Here is a 25,705-nt window from a genome sequence, read left to right as displayed (position 1 = left end):
ACAAACATATTTTTTTAAAAAAAGGTTACACAACTTCATTAGTAAATCTTATAAATATTACACTATTCATTAGGACATTTGGATGGATTTGAAGTTACCTCTTATAAACTGCTTCTTACATCCAAACCCAAATGACTTAGTTTTTAACCATAAACTATGAATTCAGGCAAGAATTTTCTAAATGGACTTCTTCAAAAAATTATGTGTGGAACAGTCGATTTAAAATCAGAGTTGGAGGTAGTGTTCTGTGGTAGATATTACCATTACTTGGTTGTGTGTCATGCAAAATGACAAGTTAAGTATATGGTACAGTAGTTATCATTATTAACAGGACTGCAAATGGCATTAGATCTGGAGCAAAGACAGGGGAAGGTTCTTGCTACAGGGACTGCCTACCCAGAAAACCATCTTAGTGAGCTTCTGAATGGACTGAAAGGCAACGAGAAAGAACAGTTAAAAATAATTATTGCATAGAACTTGATGATGCCTGCATGAGGAAGGCAACAGACAATGGTGGTGGTAATAGTAAGCATTATTATAAGTTACACAGCAGGGAGGGTGAAAACAGGTTGTGTGGGTGCTGCCTGGGATTAAGTTATTGTCAGGACTGCTTTTTCCAGCTTGAAACGTTCCATTTGGTGCATTCATCCCACAAGAAACTCTTGGTGCTTCCACACTTTCACATGTAGAAAGAAGCCAAAGCCAGGAAGTACTGTTTGTATGAACATGGCCATAATATACAACAGTCTCTGTCTGGAAATCAGATATACCCTCCTGAAAACACAAAGGTAGCTCCAAAGAGTGCTGCAGAGATGCTCTGCACCAACATTTCAAGAAATGAAATTGCCAATGTCCAAAGCAACCAAGATGGGATACAAATAACAAATAAAACCAGATTTTTCATTAGCAACAACTGCAGCAAACTTTGGCTTTGCACTCTCATGTTCCTGAATCCTGTTTGCTTCTTGAACTCCAGTTTGTTTACCCCAAACCTGCCTAAACTCTATGATACCTATACTTTAGCAGCATATAGGATTGTACTCTTTCATATTGTGGAGCATCTTTCATACAAGACCTTACTCACTTTTAAACATTGTGTGAGTGTGTGAATAGGTACTGTCTATAACTGTTTGCCAGGACATTCTTACAAAACAGTTCAGGGTATGTGGCCACAGTTTTAAACAGGGCTGAAAAAGATAATAGTTAACACTATTGTTACCCTGAAATTGCAAATGAAATATCAGCTTGGTTAGAGAGGGCAGAAACCAGGAGTAGGTCACAACAACTCTATGAGGTGAGTTGAGCTGAGAAGAGTGACTGCCTTATATTTCTTTCTCCCTCCTTTCTTGGAATGCCACTGGGGTGTCTTCAAGGCAGTCAAAAAAAGTCAAGATAGCATCCATAATTGTATGGTTTGAAACCCCACCCTTTTCATGTATGTTGTATATACAAATGGAATAACTTTTACAATAATTACAATACAATGCAGAGTCCAATGCAGTTGAGTGGCCAATAAATTTAAACAATAATAATCTGAAGGATGCTGAAGAAGATGCACTGAGCTAGTTACACCATGAAGGCTTACTGAATACTCAAGAGATGAAACTGGTTTACAAAAAAAAAAAAGACCAAAGGAATAATAGAAAATGACAAGGCAAAGTATTGCATAGCCAGTACAAAAAAAGAAGCAGCAGCCAAAGCAGATAACAACAAGATCTGGCAATAAATAAAAGCAGGAAAATTGAAAAAACAGAGGAATCAGTTCTGGCTGCACAAGACCAAGCCTTAAAATCAAATGCATACAAGGCCAGAATTAAGAACATACAGCAAATTATGCCTCTGTAAAGGAGCTGAAGAAAGCAGTGAGTGAACCCTCTAGTCAGCTTCTTAAAATCAGAGACTGACTACAAACAACAACATGGCAGAAGTTACAGAGGCACTGAAGTATCTGCAAGAAATGCCACTTGCCTATAAGCAAGAACTGACAAAATACACAAAGTAATAGAAAATGAAAAAGCTTAAAGTGGTCTGAAACTTTAGAATGCAAACAGGCAAGGTTTAACAATTATTGATTTAAAAAAGACAAAATAGTCTGGATAGTGTATACTGTAATACTTGGAGGCAACAGAAACCAAGAGAAAAAGAATTGGAGACAATTACGAAATACAATAACTTGCAAGCAGAAGTAGAATGATTGTGGAAAAGAAAGGTAAGGAAAGGAAAGGTATTACCAGTAATAATAGTCTTCTTGGGTACAATCCCAAACATCTGGAGCACCACTTGATCACCATCATGATTAACAAAATCACCATAAATCAATTGCAAAGGGCACTTTACCTAGAACAGCTTACCTCCTGTGATAATAACTTTAACATCATCAAACAACACCTGCCTATCCCAAATGCCTGGTGAATAAAAATGCCAAGTCTAATCTGAACATCTGGTTGAGTATGTGACCAATCATGATATATAAATAATATAGAGTGTATCTTCTGAAATATACCCAGGCATTTACATATACAGCTAAGGAATACACTTTGTTAGCACCTTTGAACTGACTGATATTAAAATACCAATGGCAAAGTTGTATGCCTAAAATTATCAGGAGTGATAATGAAAAAAAAACCACCTATTTAATATAGTAAATCCCACTTGGATCATTAATAGATATTTTCATTGATGTTGGGATTACTAATGTACTTTAAATGTACTTTAAATTAAATTGGATCCTAGTTTTTGTAAAGAGTAAACCTATAATTTGTAATAATGTGAGATAAATACATTTTGCTTAGGTATGAAAATCAATAATTCTATGGTATACTACAATAATCCTCACTATTCAGCAAGGTGGGGTCACCATATCTTTTGTACTTTTGTTTTCTTCTGTTGGAGTAAAAAGGATTCTTTCTATAATTTATATTTAAATGTCTATTTAAATTTAGGAAGTTGATACATAAGCATGGAAAAATCCATCTTCCCATTTTCAAGGGTTTTGACAAGTTTGTTTTTCTTATATCCTGATGTACTGAGTTCTTCTTAAGTTCCTATTTAATACAGAGGTTTATATTTTGGAAATCTATGTTACAGCATTGTGTCAATTCTACAAAACATGAAACAAATGACTGCAAGATGTAATAGTAATTATTTGCTGCATTTTCTCCCTTTGGATTATATAGTCTCTACCAAAACCAAGCATCTTCAAGATATATCTATGGAGTTTCATTATAACTACTCCTGTAGGAAGATATGTGGTAACAGACAGCATGCAACCTTATATTTATTCTGAAGTTAATTTTCATTTTTGCAATATATGTTTACACACCAATAAATGTAATCATGTAGATGAAACAGGTTTAAAAAAAAAAAGACCAAAGGAATAATAGAAAATGACAAGGCAAAGTATTGCATAGCCAGTACAAAAAAAGAAGCAGCAGCCAAAGCAGATAACAACAAGATCTGGCAATAAATAAAAGCAGGAAAATTGAAAAAACAGAGGAATCAGTTCTGGCTGCACAAGACCAAGCCTTAAAATCAAATGCATACAAGGCCAGAATTAAGAACATACAGCAAATTATGCCTCTGTAAAGGAGCTGAAGAAAGCAGTGAGTGAACCCTCTAGTCAGCTTCTTAAAATCAGAGACTGACTACAAACAACAACATGGCAGAAGTTACAGAGGCACTGAAGTATCTGCAAGAAATGCCACTTGCCTATAAGCAAGAACTGATGGGACTACAAAATACACAAAGTAATAGAAAATGAAAAAGCTTAAAGTGGTCTGAAACTTTAGAATGCAAACAGGCAAGGTTTAACAATTATTGATTTAAAAAAGACAAAATAGTCTGGATAGTGTATACTGTAATACTTGGAGGCAACAGAAACCAAGAGAAAAAGAATTGGAGACAATTACGAAATACAATAACTTGCAAGCAGAAGTAGAATGATTGTGGAAAAGAAAGGTAAGGAAAGGAAAGGTATTACCAGTAATAATAGTCTTCTTGGGTACAATCCCAAACATCTGGAGCACCACTTGATCACCATCATGATTGACAAAATCACCATAAATCAATTGCAAAGGGCACTTTACCTAGAACAGCTTACCTCCTGTGATAATAACTTTAACATCATCAAACAACACCTGCCTATCCCAAATGCCTGGTGAATAAAAATGCCAAGTCTAATCTGAACATCTGGTTGAGTATGTGACCAATCATGATATATAAATAATATAGAGTGTATCTTCTGAAATATACCCAGGCATTTACATATACAGCTAAGGAATACACTTTGTTAGCACCTTTGAACTGACTGATATTAAAATACCAATGGCAAAGTTGTATGCCTAAAATTATCAGGAGTGATAATGAAAAAAAAACCACCTATTTAATATAGTAAATCCCACTTGGATCATTAATAGATATTTTCATTGATGTTGGGATTACTAATGTACTTTAAATGTACTTTAAATTAAATTGGATCCTAGTTTTTGTAAAGAGTAAACCTATAATTTGTAATAATGTGAGATAAATACATTTTGCTTAGGTATGAAAATCAATAATTCTATGGTATACTACAATAATTCTCACTATTCAGCAAGGTGGGGTCACCATATCTTTTGTACTTTTGTTTTCTTCTGTTGGAGTAAAAAGGATTCTTTCTATAATTTATATTTAAATGTCTATTTAAATTTAGGAAGTTGATACATAAGCATGGAAAAATCCATCTTCCCATTTTCAAGGGTTTTGACAAGTTTGTTTTTCTTATATCCTGATGTACTGAGTTCTTCTTAAGTTCCTATTTAATACAGAGGTTTATATTTTGGAAATCTATGTTACAGCATTGTGTCAATTCTACAAAACATGAAACAAATGACTGCAAGATGTAATAGTAATTATTTGCTGCATTTTCTCCCTTTGGATTATATAGTCTCTACCAAAACCAAGCATCTTCAAGATATATCTATGGAGTTTCATTATAACTACTCCTGTAGGAAGATATGTGGTAACAGACAGCATGCAACCTTATATTTATTCTGAAGTTAATTTTCATTTTTGCAATATATGTTTACACACCAATAAATGTAATCATGTAGATGAAACAGGTTTAAAAATAACTCAATGTAAGGGCAGATGAAGCTGTGTAAAGATTAATTTAATAATACCATGGATACAATCATACTCAGAAATATCTAGAAATCAGTCTCACCAAATATAATGCAATTGTTTCTGAGTAAAAATGTATCTCTACTTATAGCCTGAAAATCTTTTAATAAATGCACTCTTTTCCGTAGAGATACTGGCTGAAAGCTGGGTGTGGCCATGTATTGTAGTAGCCTACTATCACCAGCATTTAGTTACAGGCATATTTTTTTTTAAAAAGGGAATAATTATTTAGCTTTCTGTAGTTTTTCACCCGTCTGATTAAGCATATTTGAAATAAATCTCAAAAGATAAGAAAATACCTGCTGTCAAATCCAGAAAAAGCAAGGTGTCATGCCTAACCATTCATTCACAGTATTCTCCAAAACAACGGTATTATCTTCTTAAAAACACAGAGCATGATACCACAAAACTGAGACTGCAAGGCATAACAATAGTAATTGAAGAAACAGGCAGCAATGTATTTTTTAAAAGCCCCTTTTGTTCACTGCAAATTGGGATTAATGTTTGTATTGTTTAACATTTAGCAATACTCAAAATCTGTATTCTTTATCAGCAAATTAGCTATTTATCAGCAATGACAACAAACCGCTACTACAGCCTTTACACACCAGAGACTTCTACCCGCCATAATGCCTTTAATGATTACAATGCTGTTACTGCTTTCTTTTTGCAAAATATCACACAGGACCATCCACCAGAAACATAACCATGTTTTACACAACATGAAAATCACTAATGATTTGAAAATACAAAGGTTGAAGGGCTGCTAGAGCCTACACCTTCGTCTTTAAGACTTCAGACCACTCCTACTGCCTGACTCTTCCATCACACATCTTGCTTTTCCCATCTACCTTACCTTCTTGGGTCTTTTCTTCCTCTGATTATTTCCATTATACTTCTCCCCTCCATCACTCTTCTGAGCTGCATCCTCATTCATCATTTTGAATCCTTCTTCAGAGCAAAGAGCTGTGCCATTAAACCCTTGCAAACATACAGACTATCAGCAAATATGTCACTTACTGGATAGGAGGAGGGGGTAGAGTGGGAGGGAGGAAGGAGGGAGGGAAGGAGGAAGGGAGGGAGGGAAGAAGACATGAACATGATGACGTTGCTATGGTAGCAGCTACCACAACTGTTTATCTGACTGCATTGTTAAACCTGATTTATCCAATTAGCATAGGATCTTGGTTCTCTTACAATACAAAATGTTTGAATTGAATCTACAGAGTCCAGAATGGAACTGAAAAACAAGTGTTATGACAATAGAGGGAAAGAGAGAGAGAGAAATATATATAGATAAATATGATAAAACCTTCATACAAATCTGTCACACTCTAAGGTCACTATAGCAACTTCTCTCATTTCTAAAAAACAAATTACATGTTTGCTATATTTTACCCTATTATACCTGTTTATTTCTTTTTTCATGAAATAACTTTTAGTACATAAAATTTGTATTGTATTAATGGAACTGGTATAGTGTAATGGTTTTTTAATGTTATTAGTATATGACTGGAGTAATTATTTTATTTTGGTTTTTAAGTACTTTAAATCCCACATTGAGTAATTACAATCTGTGCTTCCTCCAAGATTAAAATAATATAGGAAGCAGATTCTTACTCCTAGGTACTTTTTTTCATTTTGTTTTAGCAAAGGAATAATAACTGGAAAAGCTGCATCTGATCCAATTTGTTGTACTGGAATTACAGTTTCGATGACCTTCCAAAAAAGCTGGTTTGAAATTTTGAAAGATTATGCCAAAATAAAAGTGGAAGCTGGTTTTGAAGACAGCTGCTCTAGTAACTCCTGCTATTCTACTCAATCGCTGGTCCCTTCTTAAACTTGGTAGTATTTCTCCAGATCTTGGTTACTTCAAGAAAAAAAAGTTAAGTATTCAGAGAAGCAAATATACTGACCCAGTTCTGAATCAGTGCAATCTGTCCCAACATGTCAGTCCTTCAAATTAGACCAGATTAGAAGACCAAACCCCTTCATGGATTACTGCCTTGTCGTAGTGAAGGGGCTTGCATAGCTCAATGAAGCTATGAGCTATGCCATGCAGGGACACCCAAGACGGACAGGTCGTAGCAGAGAGTTCTGACAAAACATGATCCACTGGAGAAGGAAATGGCAACCCACTCTAGTATCTTTGCCATGAAAACCCCATAGACAGTACAAAAAGGAAAAAAGATATGATGCCGGAAGATGAGCTCCTCAGGTCGGAAGGTGTCCAATATGCTACTGGGGAAGAGTGAGGACTAGTACTAGTAGCACCAGAAAGAATGAAGCAACTGGGCCAAAGCCGAAAGGACGCTCAGCTGTGGATGTATATGGTGGTGAAAGGAAAGTCCGATGCTATAAAGATTTTCTCTCCATAGGAACCTAGAATGTAAGATTCATGAACCAAGGTAAGCTGGACGTGGTCAAACAAGACATGACAAGACTGAACATCAACATCTTAGGAATCAGTGAACTAAAATGGACAGGAATGGGTAAATTTAATTCAGATGACCATCAGGTATATTACTGCAGGCAAGAATCCATCAGAAGAAATGGAATGGTCTTCATAATTAATAAAAGAGTAGGAAAAGCAATACTGGGATACAATCCCCAAAATGACAGAATGATCTCAGTTCGAATTCAAGGCAAACCATTCAATATCACAGTAGCCCAAGTCTATGCCCAAACCACTGGTGCTGAAGAGGATAAAATTGACCGGTCCTATGAAGCCCTACAGCACCTTATAGAATTAACACCAAAAAATGATGTCCTTATCATCATGGGGGATTGGAATGATAAAGTAGGAAGCCAAAAGATAACCGGAATAACAAGCAAGTTTGGCCTTGGAGTACAAAATGAAGCAGGGCACAGGCTGATAGAATTCTGTCAAGATAATACGATGGTCATAGCAAACACTCTTTTCCAACACCCCAAGAGATGACTCTATACATGGACATCACCAGACGATCAACACAGAAATCAGACTGACTATGTGCTCTGCAGCCAAAGATGGAGAAGCTCTATACAGTCAGTAAAAACAAGACCAGGAGCTGACTGTGGCTCAGATCATAAGCTTCTCCTTGCAAAATTTAGGCTTAAATTGAAGAAAGTAGGGAAAAGCCCCAGGCCACTCAGGTATGAACTAAATCATATCCCTGATGAATATACAGTAGAGGTGACAAATAGAATTAAGGAATTAGATCTGATAAACAGAGTGCCTGATGAACTATGGACAGAGGTTCGCAACATTGTACAAGAGGTAGCAACTAAAACCATCCCAAAGAAAAAGAAATGCAAGAAAGCAAAATGGCTGTCTGAGGAAGCTCTGCAAATAGCTGAGGAAAGAAGGGAAGCGAAAGGCAAGGGAGAAAGAGAAAGATACACCCAGTTGAATGCAGAATTCCCAAGAATAGCTAGAAGAGATAAGAATACATTCTTAAATGAACAGTGCAAAGAAATAGAAGAAAACAATAGAATAGGGAGGACCAGAGACCTCTTCAAGAAGATTGGAGATATGAAGGGAACGTTTCATGCAAAGATGGGCATGATAAAGGATCAAAGTGGCAGGGACCTAACAGAGGCAGAAGAAATTAAGAAGAGGTGGCAAAATTACACAGAAGAATTATACAAGAATGAGCTTAACATCCCTGATAACCATGATGGGTGGTCACTGACCTTGAGCCAGACATCCTAGAATATGAAGTCAAATGGGTCTTAGGAAATCTGAACAAGAACAAAGCTAGTGGAGGAGACAATATTCCAGCTGAGCTACTCAAAATCTTAAAAAGACGATGCAGTAAAAGTGCTACACTCAATTTGTCAGCAAATTTGGAAAACTCAGCAGTGGCCACAGGATTGGAAAAGGTCAGTTTACATTCCAATTCCAAAGAAAGGCAATGAATGTCCATGGGGTCGCGATGGGTCGGACACAACTTCGCAACTAACAACAACAACAGAAGACCAAAATTATGAATATCAGCATTTTGAACTAAGTATTTAAGAAAATGATAATAATTAAAATAGTGTTGGGTAAAAATAAACAAGAAAGAACCACAGATATTTCTAAAATTACCTCCAGTTTCTTAATTGGTCTTTTTTCCATCTACATCCCTATATCTCATAAAAGATGCCATAAAGCATTACTCAAAAATATTTATATATCTCAGAAAATTTCAAAATACGCTTGGTTTTTAGCAGATTTATTTTTATTTAAAAGTTGAGAGATAAATATTTATTAACATTTCTCCAGAAAGCAATATCCTAGTGTAACTCAACACTATTTCTGTACATGGGACCCAGTTGTCCCAAGAATCTCATCAGTAACATTTTTTTTCCATTACCAACCATTCTTTTTCCCCTGGATTTTAAATAATTCTGCTTGGTGAAGAGTTCTGGAAATTTAGAATTATTCTGCGAAACTTTAAAATGGAAACTTTAAAACTCTTACAAAAACTTTCCTTTAGGATTAACTAGAGTGGAGATTATTAGAGGCCAACATTGAGAAAATACCAGGAAGGAGCTTTTGCGATTTGCGATTGGCTCTATAGGACAGTTGTTGTTGTTGTTGTTGTTGTTGTTGTTTTGTTTTGTTTTGTTATTACAGTAATATCCCAGGGGACACAATGTCACAAAGGGTTAATGACCCTGGAATTGCTAGATAGAAATGGCCTGTATTCTGCCAGTTTGAGCCTGGTTCTGTGAAACGGAGTGAGCTCCTGTTGCTTGATTTCTAGCTCCTGTCCACCCAGCTCTAGAGCATATGAAGCATGCAACGTTGTGAGTAGATAAATAGGTATCACTTCAGTAGGAAAAATTTAGCTACACTTGTGTGCGCGGATAGCAGAAGCTGGCACTGAGTCTGGCTAGATGCAAGGAATCATGCATAAGGTGAAGCGAGACTGGCGAAAGAACCCGGGAGAGCCAGCAACCCGAGCACCACTAGATAGCTAGTGTAAAGCTAGTTCACCACCACCCCCCCCATGGTCCAGCAAGGATAGGCACATAAGCACTGAACAGAATGAAGTAACACGCTGGGCTGTCAGTATTGCATTGTGTGTCTAGCATGTGTAGATTTCCCTGACATTAATTATAAATAATAATAAATAATCTCCTGTTATTGCATATAATCATCAATGTAGGGAACAGTCCTAGAAGATATTAAGGTATATCAGGAAAACTAGACTGCAATTCTTGAACTCTGCAAGTCAAAAAAATTTAAATATGAAACCCCATTGAAATATGCATTTGCAAGAGGGGCAGGGGAGGTAATGAAGACATCCCTTTTCATTTGCAAGAAAACTGTTGGTGGCCCACACAACAGTTGTTTGTCATGACAAGACAAACTGAAAAGACAACTTAAATTTTCCCTACTGTTTGGAAGAGAAGAACAACAGAATCTTTTATTTTCTTCCACTGACCGAAGGAAAAGATTGTTACTAAGGCAAGTTAGCATTTAATGAAATAAAGTACTTTGCAGAATTTATTTCTCATTCCATAGAAGTAAGGAGTCCCATAAGACTTTTCAATATTGACTATTGAAAATGAAGGTGGCTTAATGGAAAATAGCAAATACAGAAGGGAGATCATAATATCTATATGTCTGCAGCAGAAGAGATAGTGTTCCTATCAACCTTCGATAATAGCACCACTGTCCCTGGATTAGACTGGAACACATTTCTGAACATTTTCCAGCTTTTTTATCAGTATTATATAAAACTCATCATTACAGCATGTTTTGTTCCATAATGTTTAGTGAAATTGGTAATAAAAAAGATGAGGAAATACTAAACAATCTTTCATTATCCTGCAGTGTAAAGTTTAAAATGGCAAAACACAAGCTAGATTTCTTTCTATAAATATAAAATAGAATAGAATAGATTTTTTTATTGGCCAAGTGTGATTGGACACACAAGGAATTTGTCTTTGTGCATATGCTCTCAGTGTACATAAAAGAAAAGATACGTTCATCAAGGTACAACATTTACAACACAATTGATGGTCAATATATCAATATAAATCATAAGGATTGCCAGCAACAAAGTTACAGTCATACAGTCATAAGTGGAAAGAGATTGGCGATGGGAACAATGAGAAGATTAATACTAGTAAATAGTTTGACAGTGTTTAGGGAATTATTTGTTTAGCAGAGTGATGGCCTTTGGGAAAAAACTGTTCTTGTGTCTAGTTGTTCTGGTGTGCAGTGCTCTATAGCGTCGTTTTGAGGGTAGGAGTTGAAACAGTTTATGTCCTGGATGTGAGGGGATCTGTAAATATTTTCATGGCCCTTTTCTTGATTCGTGCAGTATAAAGGTCCTCAATGGAAGGCAGGTTGGTAGCAATTATTTTTTTTGCAGTTCTAATTATCCTCTGAAGTCTTTGTCTTTCTTGTTGGATTGCAGAACCGAACCAGACAGTTATAGAGGTGCAAATGACAGACTCAATAATTCCTCTGTAGAACTGAATCAGCAGCTCCTTGGGCAGTTTGAGCTTACTGAGTTGGTGCAGAAAGAACATTCTTTGTTGTCCTTTTTTGATGATGTTTTTGATGTTAGCTGTCCATTTTAGATCTTGTGATATGATAGAACCTAGAAATTTAAAGGTTTCTATTGTTGATACTGTGTTGTCTAGTATTGTGAGAGGTGGAAGTATGGAAGGGTTTCTCCTAAAGTCTACCACCATTTCTACGGTCTTGAGTGTGTTCAGTTCCAGATTGTTTTGGTTGCACCACAAGGCTAGTCATTCGATCTCTCGTCTATATGTGGATTCGTCATTGTCTCAGATGAGACCAATCACTGTTGTGTCATCTGCGAACTTCAGTAGCTTAACAGATGGATCGTTGGAGATGCAGTCATTGGTATACAGAGAGAAGAGAAGTGGGGAGAGCACACAGCCTTGGGGGCCCCTGTGCTAATTGTACAGGTATTTGATGTGATCTTGCTTAGCTTTACCTGCTGCTTCCTGTTTGTTAGGAAGCTTGTGATCCACTTACAAGTCTGTTCTGGTACCTGTAGCTGGTTTAGCTTAGTTATAAGTGAACTAATGGTTTTCTATGGATATGGCTTTACCAAAAGTAAATGTAAAACTGTCACAAAAAAGGGTCATATAGGATGCTGCCAACAGTCGAAAATGTGGCTTAGCTGCCAAGCGTCCAAAGTGTAACCATGTGACCATGGGTGGGAATGACCTTCAGAACTTCAAATCCAGATCATAAGTATTTAAAGTAGATCTATTGGACCTTCAAACAGTTGCTAAGTGACAGATCATAGATCAAGGAGCACCCATACATATAAAAAAAATATGAAATTTTTAAAAAGATAAAAGTAAAAATGCAAGATAGATAGAAAAATCAAAAAGAAAAAGGTGTTTAAAGAGACATTGTTTTAGTTTTGATCAAACAAAACAAATTTGCCATTTCTGTGAATTGTATTTTTTTCATTGTGGGTATTTCGGTATTTTTCATCTTTGTGCATACTGTAGTTTCAGTGCAGGTACCGTAGACAAAACCAACTTTCATGTCTTTTCTAATTGGCAGCCCATAAGTCTAAAAGAATTCTTTTGAATTATTAGTTTTTAAAATACTTCATGTCATTGTGTGTCCAAGTCCACCACACATGGTAAAACGTTCTTTGGTGTTTTTTACATTTTACATTTACATTTGCAACACTGATTAAAAATACTTTATACATCATAGATCAGGGGTATCAAACTTGCATCGTCACGGTAGCATCACATGAACTATCGGGACTTTTTCCCCCTTAGCTAAACAGGGTGTGGCCAGCGAATGACACATCCGGCCTGCAGACCACAAGTTTGAGAGCCCTGTCATAGATAATTTCTCTGAAGATATATACCAATTTTTTTTTCATGAAAATTCTCTTTTAAATTATAACACAACGTGATTTTTAGTTCTTTTAAATACATGCTTTCCCCTTGGTCCATTTTTAAATTATAACCAAAATTCTTAGTTCTTTTTATCAAACATGCTTTAACTTGTTCTCAACAGAAGTTTGTACATTTTAATAATCACGTTTTGTACACAATCATTTGTACATAATTCATTTCGAATTCCATTTTATGTTGTTCATTCTAATTATTTTTATCTATATTAAATATCTCTCTTAATATGAGGATATATGAGAATAATTCAAAACTAAATCCCCAATTTCTCCACACATTTGTATTATAAATTCTTCCAATTTCAGATTCATAATTTCTTCCAAATTTCTTCAATTCACTGTTCACGTTATCCAGATCCCTCAGTCATTGATGCTGTAACTTCTTCCCCAATTCTTCATACATCCCTTGTAAAATTTCTGGCATAATCCCTTTTTCTCTTATTTATTTTGTTAATGATTCTCTATTTCCTTTGGAAACTGCCAAAAAAGCTGATGTAGACCTGGCCTGCATCAACAGAGAGCATCAAGATCCCAAAAAGCGATGATACTGTTTATACCAGTGATTCCCAAAGTGTGAGCCGCGGCTCCCAGGAGCAGCGCCACGCCACAAGGGCACCAGCGAAGAAGCAGCCTCCCCTCCACACGCGGTGCCGCGAGATCCCAGACGCACAAAGCCGGACACGGCCGCAGCGACCGGGACTCGCACACCGCAACTCGGGACAACTCCAAAAGCCAAGGGTCCCCCGCGCAGCCGCACCCACACCCCCCGCGGGGCAGGCCACAGCAGGCAGGAAGACGGCAGACGCCGACGACGGACCAAAGGAGAAGCGCGAGCTCTGGCCCCGCCCGCCCGCCTGAACCACAGCGCCCGCCCAGACCCACCGCCTGACGAAGCAACGGCGCACCTCCCCTCCAGTCTGCCCGCGACGCCACTGGCCTCCCAGACCACCCGACACGCTGCCCAACACGGCCGCGGCCACCACGCTCGATGGCATCGGGAAAGAGGGGCTGCGCAGAAAATAGCAAAACCACCCCGTTGGTTCCTCCCAGGTGAGCCAGGCTGGAGGCGAGAACAGCCACCTCCTCCACAAGGCGGAGACCCGAGGGAACAAGGGGATCGCGAGAGGCCAAACTCCGAGACTGAAGCAGGGACCCCCACGCCTGGGAAAGTTCCGCAGAGGCCACTCCCATCAAAGGAGACGGCGCGTCCATCAGCAAATCCAGACGGGCAGACCCTCCTCTGTTATTGCCTGCGTTTACTGTCATGCAGACGGCGGCTTACTCATGAGGGCGCGGCTTCGAAAAGTTTTGGAGGCGGTCATTCCCCAGTAGGGCATTGCTTAATGGTGGTTAAGTTACTTTTCAAAAGCTATTTTTCTGATCACCCTAAAATGGACAAATTCTTATTAAACTTGAATAATCAAGATAGTGCTAAATCTATTCTAAAAAGTAGATTTCCAAATCCTTAAAAAGACAAAAATTAAAAAAAAAATCGGATGTACCTATTAAGGGACCTGCGGAAAAAATCCGAAGTGTTATGGGAGCCGCAAACCGAAAAAGATTGGGAACCTCTGGTTTATACCATTCTAGTGATGGAATACCGCATACAGTTCTGGTCACTATTATACAAAAAAAGATGCTGAGACCCTAGAAGGCTGCACAGAGAAGAATAAAGATATATAAGAGTCTGGAGGCTAAATCATAGGATGAGTTATTGAGGGAACTAGGTGGGTCTAGCCCAGTGTTGGTGAACCTGTGGCACACGAAACCGTCCCGTGCCGAATGCGTGGCCTCGCCAGCTCCTTGTCGTGTTCCTGTGCTCAAACGCGTGCCGGCCAGCTGGCTGTCGCACGCGCTGTGCTGGCAGACCCTGAAAGTGTGGCACTCCATCGCGCATGCGCAACCTGGCGCCCGGCCTTCTGGGTTGGCATCGCGCACATGAGCGATGGATCGCTGCACTTCCCGGGTCGCCGGCACCACACACGTGACAGCCAGCTGGCCAGCACGCATTTGAGTGCACAAGCGCAACAGGAACCGGCAAGGCCACGCATTCGGCACGGGACGGTTTGGCATGCTACTTCCGACACACGGGCCAGCACGCGAGAACGCGAAAGTTTCGCCAACACTGGTCTAGCCTATCGAAGGAAAGAATTAGGGGACATAGATAACTGTCTTCCAGTACTTGAGAGGCTGTCACAGAGTTTAGCTTAGTTTAGTTTAGTTTATTAAATTTCTATACCGCTCTTCTCCCGAAGGACTCAGAGCGGTTTACAGCCAACATAAAACAATATACATAAATAGATTAAAAAACACTATAAAAATCTAATTCAAAATTTGGCTAAACATTAAAACTATTAAAAATCAATAGTAAAACCCCAATTAAAAACCATAACCCATTAGGCCAGCCCCGCGCGATGAAATAAAAGGGTCTTGAGCTCGCGTCGGAAGGTCCGGAGGTCGGGGAGTGATCGTAACCCCGGAGGAAGCTCGTTCCAGAGGGTAGGTGCCCCCACAGAGAAGGCTCTCCCCCTGGGGGTCGCCAGCCGGCATTGTTTGGCTGACAGCACCCTGAGAAGATCCTCCCTGTGGGAGCGCACAGGTCGATGGGAGGCTATCGGTGGCAGCAGGCGGTCCCATAAACAACCCGGTCCTAAGCCATGGAGTGCTTTAAAGGTGGTTACCAACACCTTGAATTGCACCCGGAAGACCACCGGCAACCAGTGCAGCTTGGGCAGGAGAGGTGTTATATGGGAGCCATGAGTGGCTCCCTTTATCACCCATGCAGCCGCATTCTGGACCAGTTGGAGCCTCCGGGTGCCCTTCAAGGGGAGCCCCATGTAGAGACGGTTACAGTAGTCCAGGCGGGAAGTGACGAGGGCATGAGTGACCGTGCAGAAGGCATCCCGGTCTATGAAGGGGCGCAACTGGCGAATCAGGCGCACCTGATTAAAGGCTCCCCTGGTGACAGCCGTCAAATGTTCTTCTAACGACAGCTGAGCATCCATGAGAACACCCAAGTTGAGAACCCTCTCTATAGGGGCCAATGACTCGGCTCCCACAGTTAGTGATGGAACCATCTGACTGTACCGGGACGGCGGTATCCACAGCCACTCCATCTTGGAGGGATTGAGTCGGAGCCCGTTTCTCCCCATCCAGACCCGTATGGCCTCCAGACACCGGGACATCACTTTGACGGCCTCATTGGGGTGGTCAGGGGTGGAAATGTACAGCTGAGTGTCATCAGCGTACAGCTGGTATCTCACCCCAAAGCCACTGATGATCTCACCCAGCGGCTTCATATAGATGTTGAACAGGAGGGGTGAGAGAATCGATCCCTGCGGCACCCACAAGTGAGGCGCCTCGCGGTCAACCTCTGCCCCCCTGTCAACACCGTCTGCGACCGGTCAGAGATAGGAGGAGAACCACCGATACGGTGCCTCCACTCCCAATCCCCCAACCGGCGCAGCAGGATACCATGGTCGATGGTATCAAAAGCCACTGAGAGATCTAATAGGACCAGGGCAGAGGAATAACCCTGTCCCTGGCCTCCAGAGATCATCCACCAATGCGACCAAAGCTGTCTCCGTGCTGTACCGGGTCGGAAGCGGACTGGAGCAGGTCTAGATAGACGGCTTCATCCAGGTATTGGGGTAGCTGTCGCGCCACAGCACTCTCTACAACCTTCGCAACAAAGCGAAGGTTGGAACTGGACGATAATTACCCAAAATAGCTGGGTCCAGGAGGGCTTCTTGAGGAGGGTCTCACCACCGCCTCTTTCAAGGCGGCAGGAAAACCCTTCCAACAAAGCGTTGATAATCTCCTGGAGCCAGCCTCGTGTCACCTCCTGAGTGGCCAGTACCAGCCAGGAAGGACACGGGTCCAGTAAACATGTAGTGGCGTGAAGTCTCCCCAACAACCTGTCCACGTCCTCGGGAGCCACAGGGTCAAACTCATCCCAAATGGACTCAACAAGACGTGTCTCCTCTCCCTCGCTTGGATCATCCCAATTTCGGTCCAGACCATCCCGGAGCTGAGCGATTTTATCGTATAGATAACCACTAAACTCCTCAGCACGTCCCTGCAACGGGTCATCCTGCACCTCCTGATGAAGGAGGGAGCGGGTCACCCGAAACAGGGCGGCCGGGCGGTTATCTGCCGACGCAATGAGGGTGGAGGCATATGAGCGCCTCGCCTCCCTCATTGCCACTAGGTAGGTCCTAGAATAGGACCTAACTAGTGTCCGATCAGCTTCGGAACGGCTGGACCTCCAGGTGCTCTCTAGACGTCTTCTCCGGCGTTTCATCTCCCTCAGCCCCTCGGAGAACCAAGGGGCCAAACGAGATCTGCGCCGGGTCAGAGGTCGCAAAGGCACGACACGGTCCAAGGCCCCAGCCGCGGCCGCTCCCAGGCCGCAACTAGTTCCTCAGTCGTGCCGTGGGCCAGATCCTCAGGGAATGGCCCAAGCTCCGTCCGGAACCTCTCAGGGTCCATCAGGCGCCTGGGACGGAACCACCGTATAGGTTCCATCTCCCTGCGATGGTGGATGGCGGTTCGGAAGTCTAGTCGAAGGAGAAAATGATCGGACCATGACATCGGTTCTGTTACTAAATCATCTAATTCCAGATCATTTAACCACTGACCAGAGATATAAATCAGGTCCAGTGTGCCTCCCCCCATGTGCGTGGGGCCATCATTTACCCGAATCAGGTCCAAGGCCGTCATGGAAGCCTGGAACTCCCGAGCTGCAGTCGATAGCAAGCCAGCCGATGGCAAGTTGAAATCCCCCATGACTATAAGTCTGGGGGTCTCAACCACCACAGAGGCAAGTACCTCCAACAGCTCGGGCAGGGCTGTGGTCACGCAGCAAGGAGCCAGGTACGCGATCAACAAGCCCAACTGATTCCTATGGCCCCACCTCACATAGAGGGATTCACAACCGGCAATCTGAGGAACAGTGGCCTCCTCGGTTCTAGATCTTCCTTAATGACAACCGCCACCCCCACCCCTACCTTGGGCCTCGGCTGATGAAATGCTCGAAACCTGGAGGGCACAGCTCAACGAGGGGACCCCCCCCTCCGGACCCAACCAGGTCTCCGTAATGCCCATAAGGTCCGCGGACTCCCCCTGAATAAGATCGCAAATCAGGGGGGCTTTATTAGCCACGGACCGGGCATTACATAACATCAACCGAAGATCCAGGCTCTGAGGATCATGGCCGCCTGAGGAACGGGTAGGGACTGAGGGGCCGGAGCACGTGATCGCCGTCAAACATCGAGCACGTGCTCCCAACACTCGATACGCCCCCCCTCCGCCATATCTGCCTCTCCAACTCACCGTACAGATTGAACAACCCTCTAGTCCTGGAACAGAACCCTCCCCCCCTGCCTTCAGACCAGATGTAACAATGTCGTGAACAAGCACAAGGGCTGGATCCCTCCCTGACGGGTTCTCTCCCCTACCCGTCAAATCCCTCCCCCCCCCACCCTTAAAATCCCCATTAAAACTCCCCTTAAAAAATCTATTAAAACAACTAATTAAAAAACCCCTAAGCCTCCTATTTTTAGCATGCCACCTCTCGGGACTCCAAAGCCCATCCTCAAGGTGGGCCCTCGATAATCTGGAGGGCCAAACCCACGAGAGAGGGGCATCTCACAGGGCAAGTAGGTCAGCCGCAGTAAATGTTCGCATCACTGAGAAGGTCCGGCAAAAGGCCCATCCTGGGCTGGTCAAGATGATAGCAGATGACAAAGCAGATGGTAAAGTGACCATGACCAGTCTGTCCTGATGGGAAACAGTTAGAGGTAATCCATGTGCGGTAGATGACCAAACCGCTGACTCAGTCAATTCACCACCCCATACAAGCAACCAGGGGTGGACTGTGGAAGAAGGGGGGGAGGAACGATGATAAAGATGTTATTTAAAGATGTTAAATAATGGAGGGGTATCCGTTGGGCCCGTGGGCCTTCCTGAGGCACCACCAGATATCCACACCACTAGGGCAAGGCCACAACCACCTTGGGCCTACCGGGCCATCCGCTGCCTCAAAGCACCGGGGCAGGCCGCCGCCGCCTACCGCCTCCGCCCGGCTATCGCCGCCGGGAAAGCCCCATCGCCACTGCAAGCAGGCCACTGAAATCCCCACCATCCGGGAGGGGCCACCAGTCGCCAAGTCCCGCCAGCAGTCCCGGGGTTCCACCGGCGCCAACGCCCGACGAAGAGAACCAGGCCGCCGCCACCGAGAGTTCAAAGAGGCCGATGGAGCCCGGGCGGTCCTCCAGTTCTTCACTGGGGCGCAGCCCCTCCGGGGCTCCTCCCATCGCCCCCGGAGACGCCCAGCTCCAAAACCCATCCTCGAATTGCCTGAGTCCTCCAGGCAGGAGTCCAGGGGGTCCGCGATGCCAACGCCCCCCCACCGCCCCCACCGCCGCCGCCGCCAAAACGCCGAAAAGGCCGGCGGCGGCTCGGCAGGCCGCCAGGATTACCCTCAAGGCGCCGTGACTCCGGAGCTCCTCCCAACGCCCCTCGGAGTCGCACAGCGCCCAGCCACCCCTCTTTCGGGTGGCTAGATCTTCCTCCATCAGGGCGGGGGCCCAAGATGTCACTAAGGCCCCCCCCAGACCCGGACAGAGCCTGAAAAGGCCCATCGCCGCTCCCCCGATCAGCAGGGCGGCGCCATCTTGGACATGCGCAGAAGCATTGAATTTGGAATGGTACTGAACTTTCACATTCCACATGGGCTCACCAGAAATACCTTTGGTATCTGCTTAAGGAAGCTGGGCACTGATTTTGAATCAGGGAAACTCACTATCTACATATTATTAAGCATAGAAAAAATGTAATGGTACACTTGTTTCTATATTATCCTAGACCTGTAGTATTATCAAGTTCTAAAAGAGAAGACATTTACTGTTTGCTTCTATAACTATTTCATGTTGCAATTCAACATTCCTCTTCATATTGTAAGAGAAACGCAGTCCATATGTGCGCAAAGTCCTTTTTCCCTGTTCTCCAAGAAAATGAAACCAAATAGGCTAAAGGAACTACCTTTAAGTTCTGAGAAATGTCAATTGATTTGACATGTGAAATGTTATTAGCTTTATATTTAGCAAAACATCAATCATGGATCTTTATTTCCTCATGTTTCTTTTTGGAAAAGAAAGGGGAAATCAGCATAGTGTTTCTTTTTAGACAATAGAAGAATCTAACCAACAAAAAAGTAAACAGGCAACTTAAAGCTAAGAGTGTAATTTACATAAGAGGTATATACAGAATATCAATTCTAAAGGAGTCATATGTCATGCCAAAGTTGTGTAAACTTTATCGATATTTACTAAGACCACAGATGGTAGACATAACTCCTTCCAACAACACAGGTTTGTTTTCCCACAAGTGAGATTTAGAGTAATAAAACACTTTGCTACAGGAGGTTGAATTCCGAGGCTGGTATTTTATTAGCATACCATACCATACAAATTCCTAATAAATACTTATCCAAACAGGCATAAGTAGATTCATTTGCTACATTCCAGCTTTCCTTTAATTTAGGATAAATTTAGGGGGGGGGGAATCCTTCCTCTCCATAGCTCCTTCTTATCTATATCCTCCATTAGTACAGAATTGTCTGATAAAGTTCCAGCTTTAAGAAATATAGATACATAAGAGCAGAAGTTATAATTTTTTTATTCGTATCAGCACAAAGGACTACAAACACAAGTCAGGTTTTTAAAGTCCACACTTGGACCAAGTCTCACTAAGGTTTATTGGAACTATTTCCAAAACTAGGACTAAACACTTATCACATTTACATTTTATTACTTTTTAGGTGCTTTTACCTAAAAAGTCTGTCTTGAGCTCTTGGATATTATAAAGATCTACAGCTCTAATAACTGTCCATCATTCTGCTGTGAGACCCCTAACTTTCGGCCTTCCTCTCTGTCATCAGCATCTGTCTTTGAAAACGCACCTAGTTGGTACAACAAGAGGGGAGAATAACATGTAGGGAACAGCAAAAACTAATAAGCACACAGAGGGAGGGCATTGAAAGTAATTAGTTATAGCTGAAAATAGCATTACTGGGTGTTTGACTCTAAACCAACTGATCCATATCAAGAGTTAATGATGGGCTAACATTTTCATCCACATGCCAGAAAATTCCTAGAACAATGCCAGACAAACATGACTTCTTAAAAGCATTGTAATTTTGCCCCATTTTAATTTCCATCACAAATACATGATGCTTATGATGCTTGCTTATTTGTACCCTATGACAATCATTAAGTGTGGTACCTTATGATTCTTGATGAACCTATCTTTTCTTTTATGTACACTGAGATTATATGCACCAAAACAAATTCCTTGTGTGTCCACTTGGCCAATAAAAAAATCTATTCTATTCTATTCTATTCTATTCTATTCTATTCTATGAAAGAATAAGAGGTTAAAAGATCTTTAGGAAGCCCCCAAATCCATGTGTAGTGGTAATGATTCTGATTGGGGCGTAACAGATATTTGAATTTTGGAGATGAGCTCTGGGAAAAAAGAAAAACAAGAAGTAACAGCCTCCCAATCTCCTTCATAGTGGTTAGGAGGCTTTCAAAGAAGCCACTTCATATTTGAACATCTATATTATGTGCTGCCATTACATGATCATAAATCTGTTCTCTAAGGGAATAGTTGGCTTAGTTGACTGTGTTCTGTGAATACAACCAATATCTATTCCAATGAGCTGAAATGAAGAAAGAGATGAAAGGGCAGCCTTGTAGAAAGACTGTTTTCCCTGAAAAAGTATTGCTTGGCAGCAACTATTGTACCAAGGAGAAAGGGGAAGCAGAGGCATTCTAACATTGAAAAACTATTTGCTTTCACACTTGCTGACCTTTCTCCATTTGCTTTTCTAAAATTTATAACCTGCCCGATTTCTAAAAATTTGGGCAGCTAACATAAAATATCAACATAAATGGCAAAATATGATTAAAATATATGTAAGGATAAAAAATAAATACGGCACAAGATCTTTAGCTCTAAATGTCTGTTAAAAGGTCAAGGTCTTCATTTCCTTATTAAAAGTAGAAGTATGCGGGGGGGGGGACCTATGAATTCTAGGATGCACTAATATCCATAGAAAATAGAGCTTGAGCTGATTAATGTTCATTTTACAAATCTAGGGATAACAAGTTGTAAGCAATGTTTACTCAGGAGCTTCTTAGAAACATTGAGTCAGTTTTGAAGTAAGACGACAAAACTTCATCCTGAAACCTTTACAAAAGAAAAGCCTGGCAAAATGGTTCAATCAATTCTGTCCTACTTCCAAAAAAAAGAAGAAGAAGAAGAAGAAGAACAAGGGTGCACTTTTCTCTGCCAGGCTTACACAATGCTCTTTCAGTGAACCTTTCTAAAATATGAAGATTCCGTCACCAGCTACAGCCAGAGTACACAAAGAATAGTAACACGTATATGGTTCTTCTTTCCAGATTCATCAAGAAATATCACCTTACTCTAGAAGACTAACATTATTGGCTAGACAAGGACCTCTTCTTTTCTTAGCAATATATTTAAAAAACAAAAACTATTTCTAAAACCTGGGAAGATCTCAAGCTGCAACTGTGAGTAAAAAAATAAAATCCTACCAGTGGTTTAGAAAAGACAATAATGGGATTGGAAAGAATGGCATGTTCTCAGACACTGTTAGAACATTCTGAATGCTCTCTTCGCCAACAAAAGCTTCTTTTATGGGGAAGTGGGGGGGAAAGCCTTTTATTCTCTGGACTTTGATGGAATCACAGCAGGGCAAGGGCAGTGAGAAAACAAGCATTTGCTACACTGGTCAAATGGCTGTGAACTTAAGAGTTCCTTGAAGTGCTTTATCTGCATTCATTCATGATTACATGGTGTTATGGAGACTTCTAATAAAGGTCCATTTGAGATGAAGAAAAGCAAAGGTCTTTCTGTTAAAAGTTATTTAGGATTCTGGTCACATGGGTAGCTAGTTGCTCCTACCAGGGTGGGCAGGATATCTGGCACTAAGTTACATTAGGGGAAAATGTTATGAGGAACAGAGTAAAATGCACATTTTATTTGTGCACACACGTGCATGTAATATTCACAAATGTATCTTCACTAGGCATGTGGTGGCTATTAAGTCAAGTGTTGTGCCACCTATAGGGCCCTTTTGTTGAGCTCAGTTTACCTCTTTGATCTCATTCCAAAATGCCCAGATGCATACCGCAGTTCTCATACACTGGGGGAAACAATGCCTTTACCAGTCAACAATGGAGTAGCCGCAGGGACAGATGTCTTCCTCTTTCACTCTATTCCAGCCTCTCTCATGTAGAATTTTCTGAAGACAATACTAGAGACATCTAACTTGACAAGTTCCATCCTCAACAGTTTAGATTCAAACACAAAAACAAATTGAGATGGCAGAGCATAAGTCATTCATTTCAAGGCTTTGAGATACCCAATGGTGAGACCCAAATCTAGCATTTCCAAATACTTTTTTAAGACAACAACACTAAGGTGGAGGGTATTTGTTGCAGCAAAAAAGACAATCACAAAGAAACCAACTCTAATGAAAAAAGGAGGGGCAGAGGAGGAGGAGGAAGAGGAAAAGGAGGAGGAGGAGGAGGAAGAGGAGGAGGAGGAGGAGGAGGAGGAAGAAAATTTCAGAAATCACACTTTCTTTCTTTCAACACCAAATATGTAGATGTAAATTTACAGTCCTTGACTTACCACCATTCATTTAACAATGGGTCAAAGTTCCAATGGGCTTGAAAAAAGTAACTTAGGACCTGGCTTGCCCTTATGATCATTGCACCACCCGTACAGTCACATGATCACAATTCATGTGCTTGGCAACTGGCTTGTATTTATGACTGGTTGCAGTGTCCTGAAGTCATGTGATCACACAAAAAAATGCCCAGCGGGGAAGCTGGATTTGCTTAATGACCTTGTGATTTGCTTAAAGGTTGTTGTAAAAATTGTCATAAAATCAGATTCAACTTCACTTGATTTATAACCGCAAGGATTTATGATGGAAATTTCAATCCCAGTTGAAATTTGTACGTTGAGGACCACTTTATATGTACCCTGAATAGTGTTAAGGTGATGATGACAAAGGAATATTTACAGTTTGCCTTCAAAACATTAAGATACAGGTCATAGTAATCTGTGGAAGCATCAAACATAAAATCCAATATTCATGGCTATGACTCATCCTAGGATAACAACCATGGATGATGAGCAGGCATAGCTAGATCAATAGTGCCTGATCACTTTCTAGTAAATACCTGATCACTTTCTAATATAAGTTATGCCATCAGCTGTGAAACATATTCCTTTGTTATTTTTACAGGCAGATCAATATATTTACAAGGATATTAATAGAGGCCAATGAGACGCTAAAATGATATTATTCAAAAATCAGTGAAGGGTGTTTTCAAGCTCACGGACATTCTATAACAGACCAAAGACACTTAAAAAGGAGCTTAAAAAGAGTTCGCCAATGAACATTCACTAAACTGGAATTCATTGGCAAATATGACAAGAAAACTTGAAAAAGAAGACATTTTACCTAAAGCATGTTATCTAGAAGAATAAGAGATTCACTCAATGACACTCAGTATCTGGTATCAGGTTTTTGCTATTCAAATCAACCCATGTCCCATCCTTTCAGTTAAAAATTATGGTGTAAAAAGAGATTATGGAAATTAACAACTGACTATGTAATTGGTAGCACCTTGGCAGGGGTGGTATCTACTTACCTTCGCTACCGGTTCACAAATGTGAGTGTGTGCACCTCCTCCACGCTTGTGCAAAGGGTCAAAAATGGGACGTGATAATGTCCAGGCCTCCCACCGCCTGGACATCACTACTGGATTTCTAGTGGATCCCACCATGCACCTTGGGTTCTGCGCCCACCATTGCACTTTGGGTTCTTCCTTTATAGAATGTGCTCCCTGTACAAGGTTTATGGAGAAGACGGCATATCTTTTATCACATTGCTTTATAGAAAGTTCTAGGAAAGTTGCCAAATTTGAGAATGCTGGTGGAATATGCTGTGTCTGAGTTTTCTCTAAGACTAAAATATACCAGCTAATTATATACTTTTTCCCTAAAAGGCTTTAGCAAGTTTTTCTTTCTATTAAACGTTTGGGGTTTATATATACAGTAGATCTTGGAAACTCATATTTCAAAGAGTGCACCTATTCTGGATTTGCTACATTGGCTACCATAACACTTCCATTAAAGAGCGCTGTAAGTTTTTCTATGGCCGTGATGGCGAACCTTTGCTGATTTTGGCGTGCCCACACCAGCAGTAGGGAAACAGGCTGTTTCCTACCTCCAGAGACCCGGGGGTGGAGGGAAAGGCCTGGAGAGAGTGAAAAACAGGCCTACTGGGCTACCTGTGCCATTGTGTGCCAAAAGTGGGGAGAGCGCAGGGGGGTGTCAAATGTGAATGTGCAGTGGTGGGGCACATAGAATTATGGGTGTGGGCACGCAAGTTTGCAACCCCCGAACTTCCCCCACTTTTGGCATGTGATGGCAAAAAGGTTAGCCATCAGTGTTCTAAGGCATGGCTCTCAATTGAGATGAGATGTTTCAATGGCCCTTTGGTCCCATCAATGATTACAGGATATGTATTATGGCTGGTT

At 41.4% G+C, this 25,705-nt stretch overlaps 1 protein-coding gene across 11 annotated transcripts in view; it reads right to left on the bottom strand.

Moving 5' to 3' along the window:
* ANK2 (ankyrin 2) overlaps positions 1-25,705 on the bottom strand; it is a 323,704-nt gene that overhangs the window by 202,077 nt on the left and 95,922 nt on the right. For 6 of the 11 annotated variants that reach the window (XM_058193686.1, XM_058193696.1, XM_058193702.1 and 3 more), the window contains exon 1: positions 6,017-6,158. The exons of the other annotated variants lie outside the window; for them this stretch is intronic. In XM_058193686.1, coding sequence (XP_058049669.1) covers positions 6,017-6,100 — 84 coding nt within the window. In that variant the 5' untranslated portion in view covers positions 6,101-6,158. Of the gene's footprint in view, positions 1-6,016; positions 6,159-25,705 lie in introns of those variants that run through there. 11 annotated transcript variants of the gene reach the window in all.

Source organism: Ahaetulla prasina, chromosome 8, assembly GCF_028640845.1.
Source record: "Ahaetulla prasina isolate Xishuangbanna chromosome 8, ASM2864084v1, whole genome shotgun sequence".
Taxonomy (NCBI): domain Eukaryota; kingdom Metazoa; phylum Chordata; class Lepidosauria; order Squamata; family Colubridae; genus Ahaetulla; species Ahaetulla prasina.
This window is presented reverse-complemented; position numbering and strand designations above follow the sequence as displayed.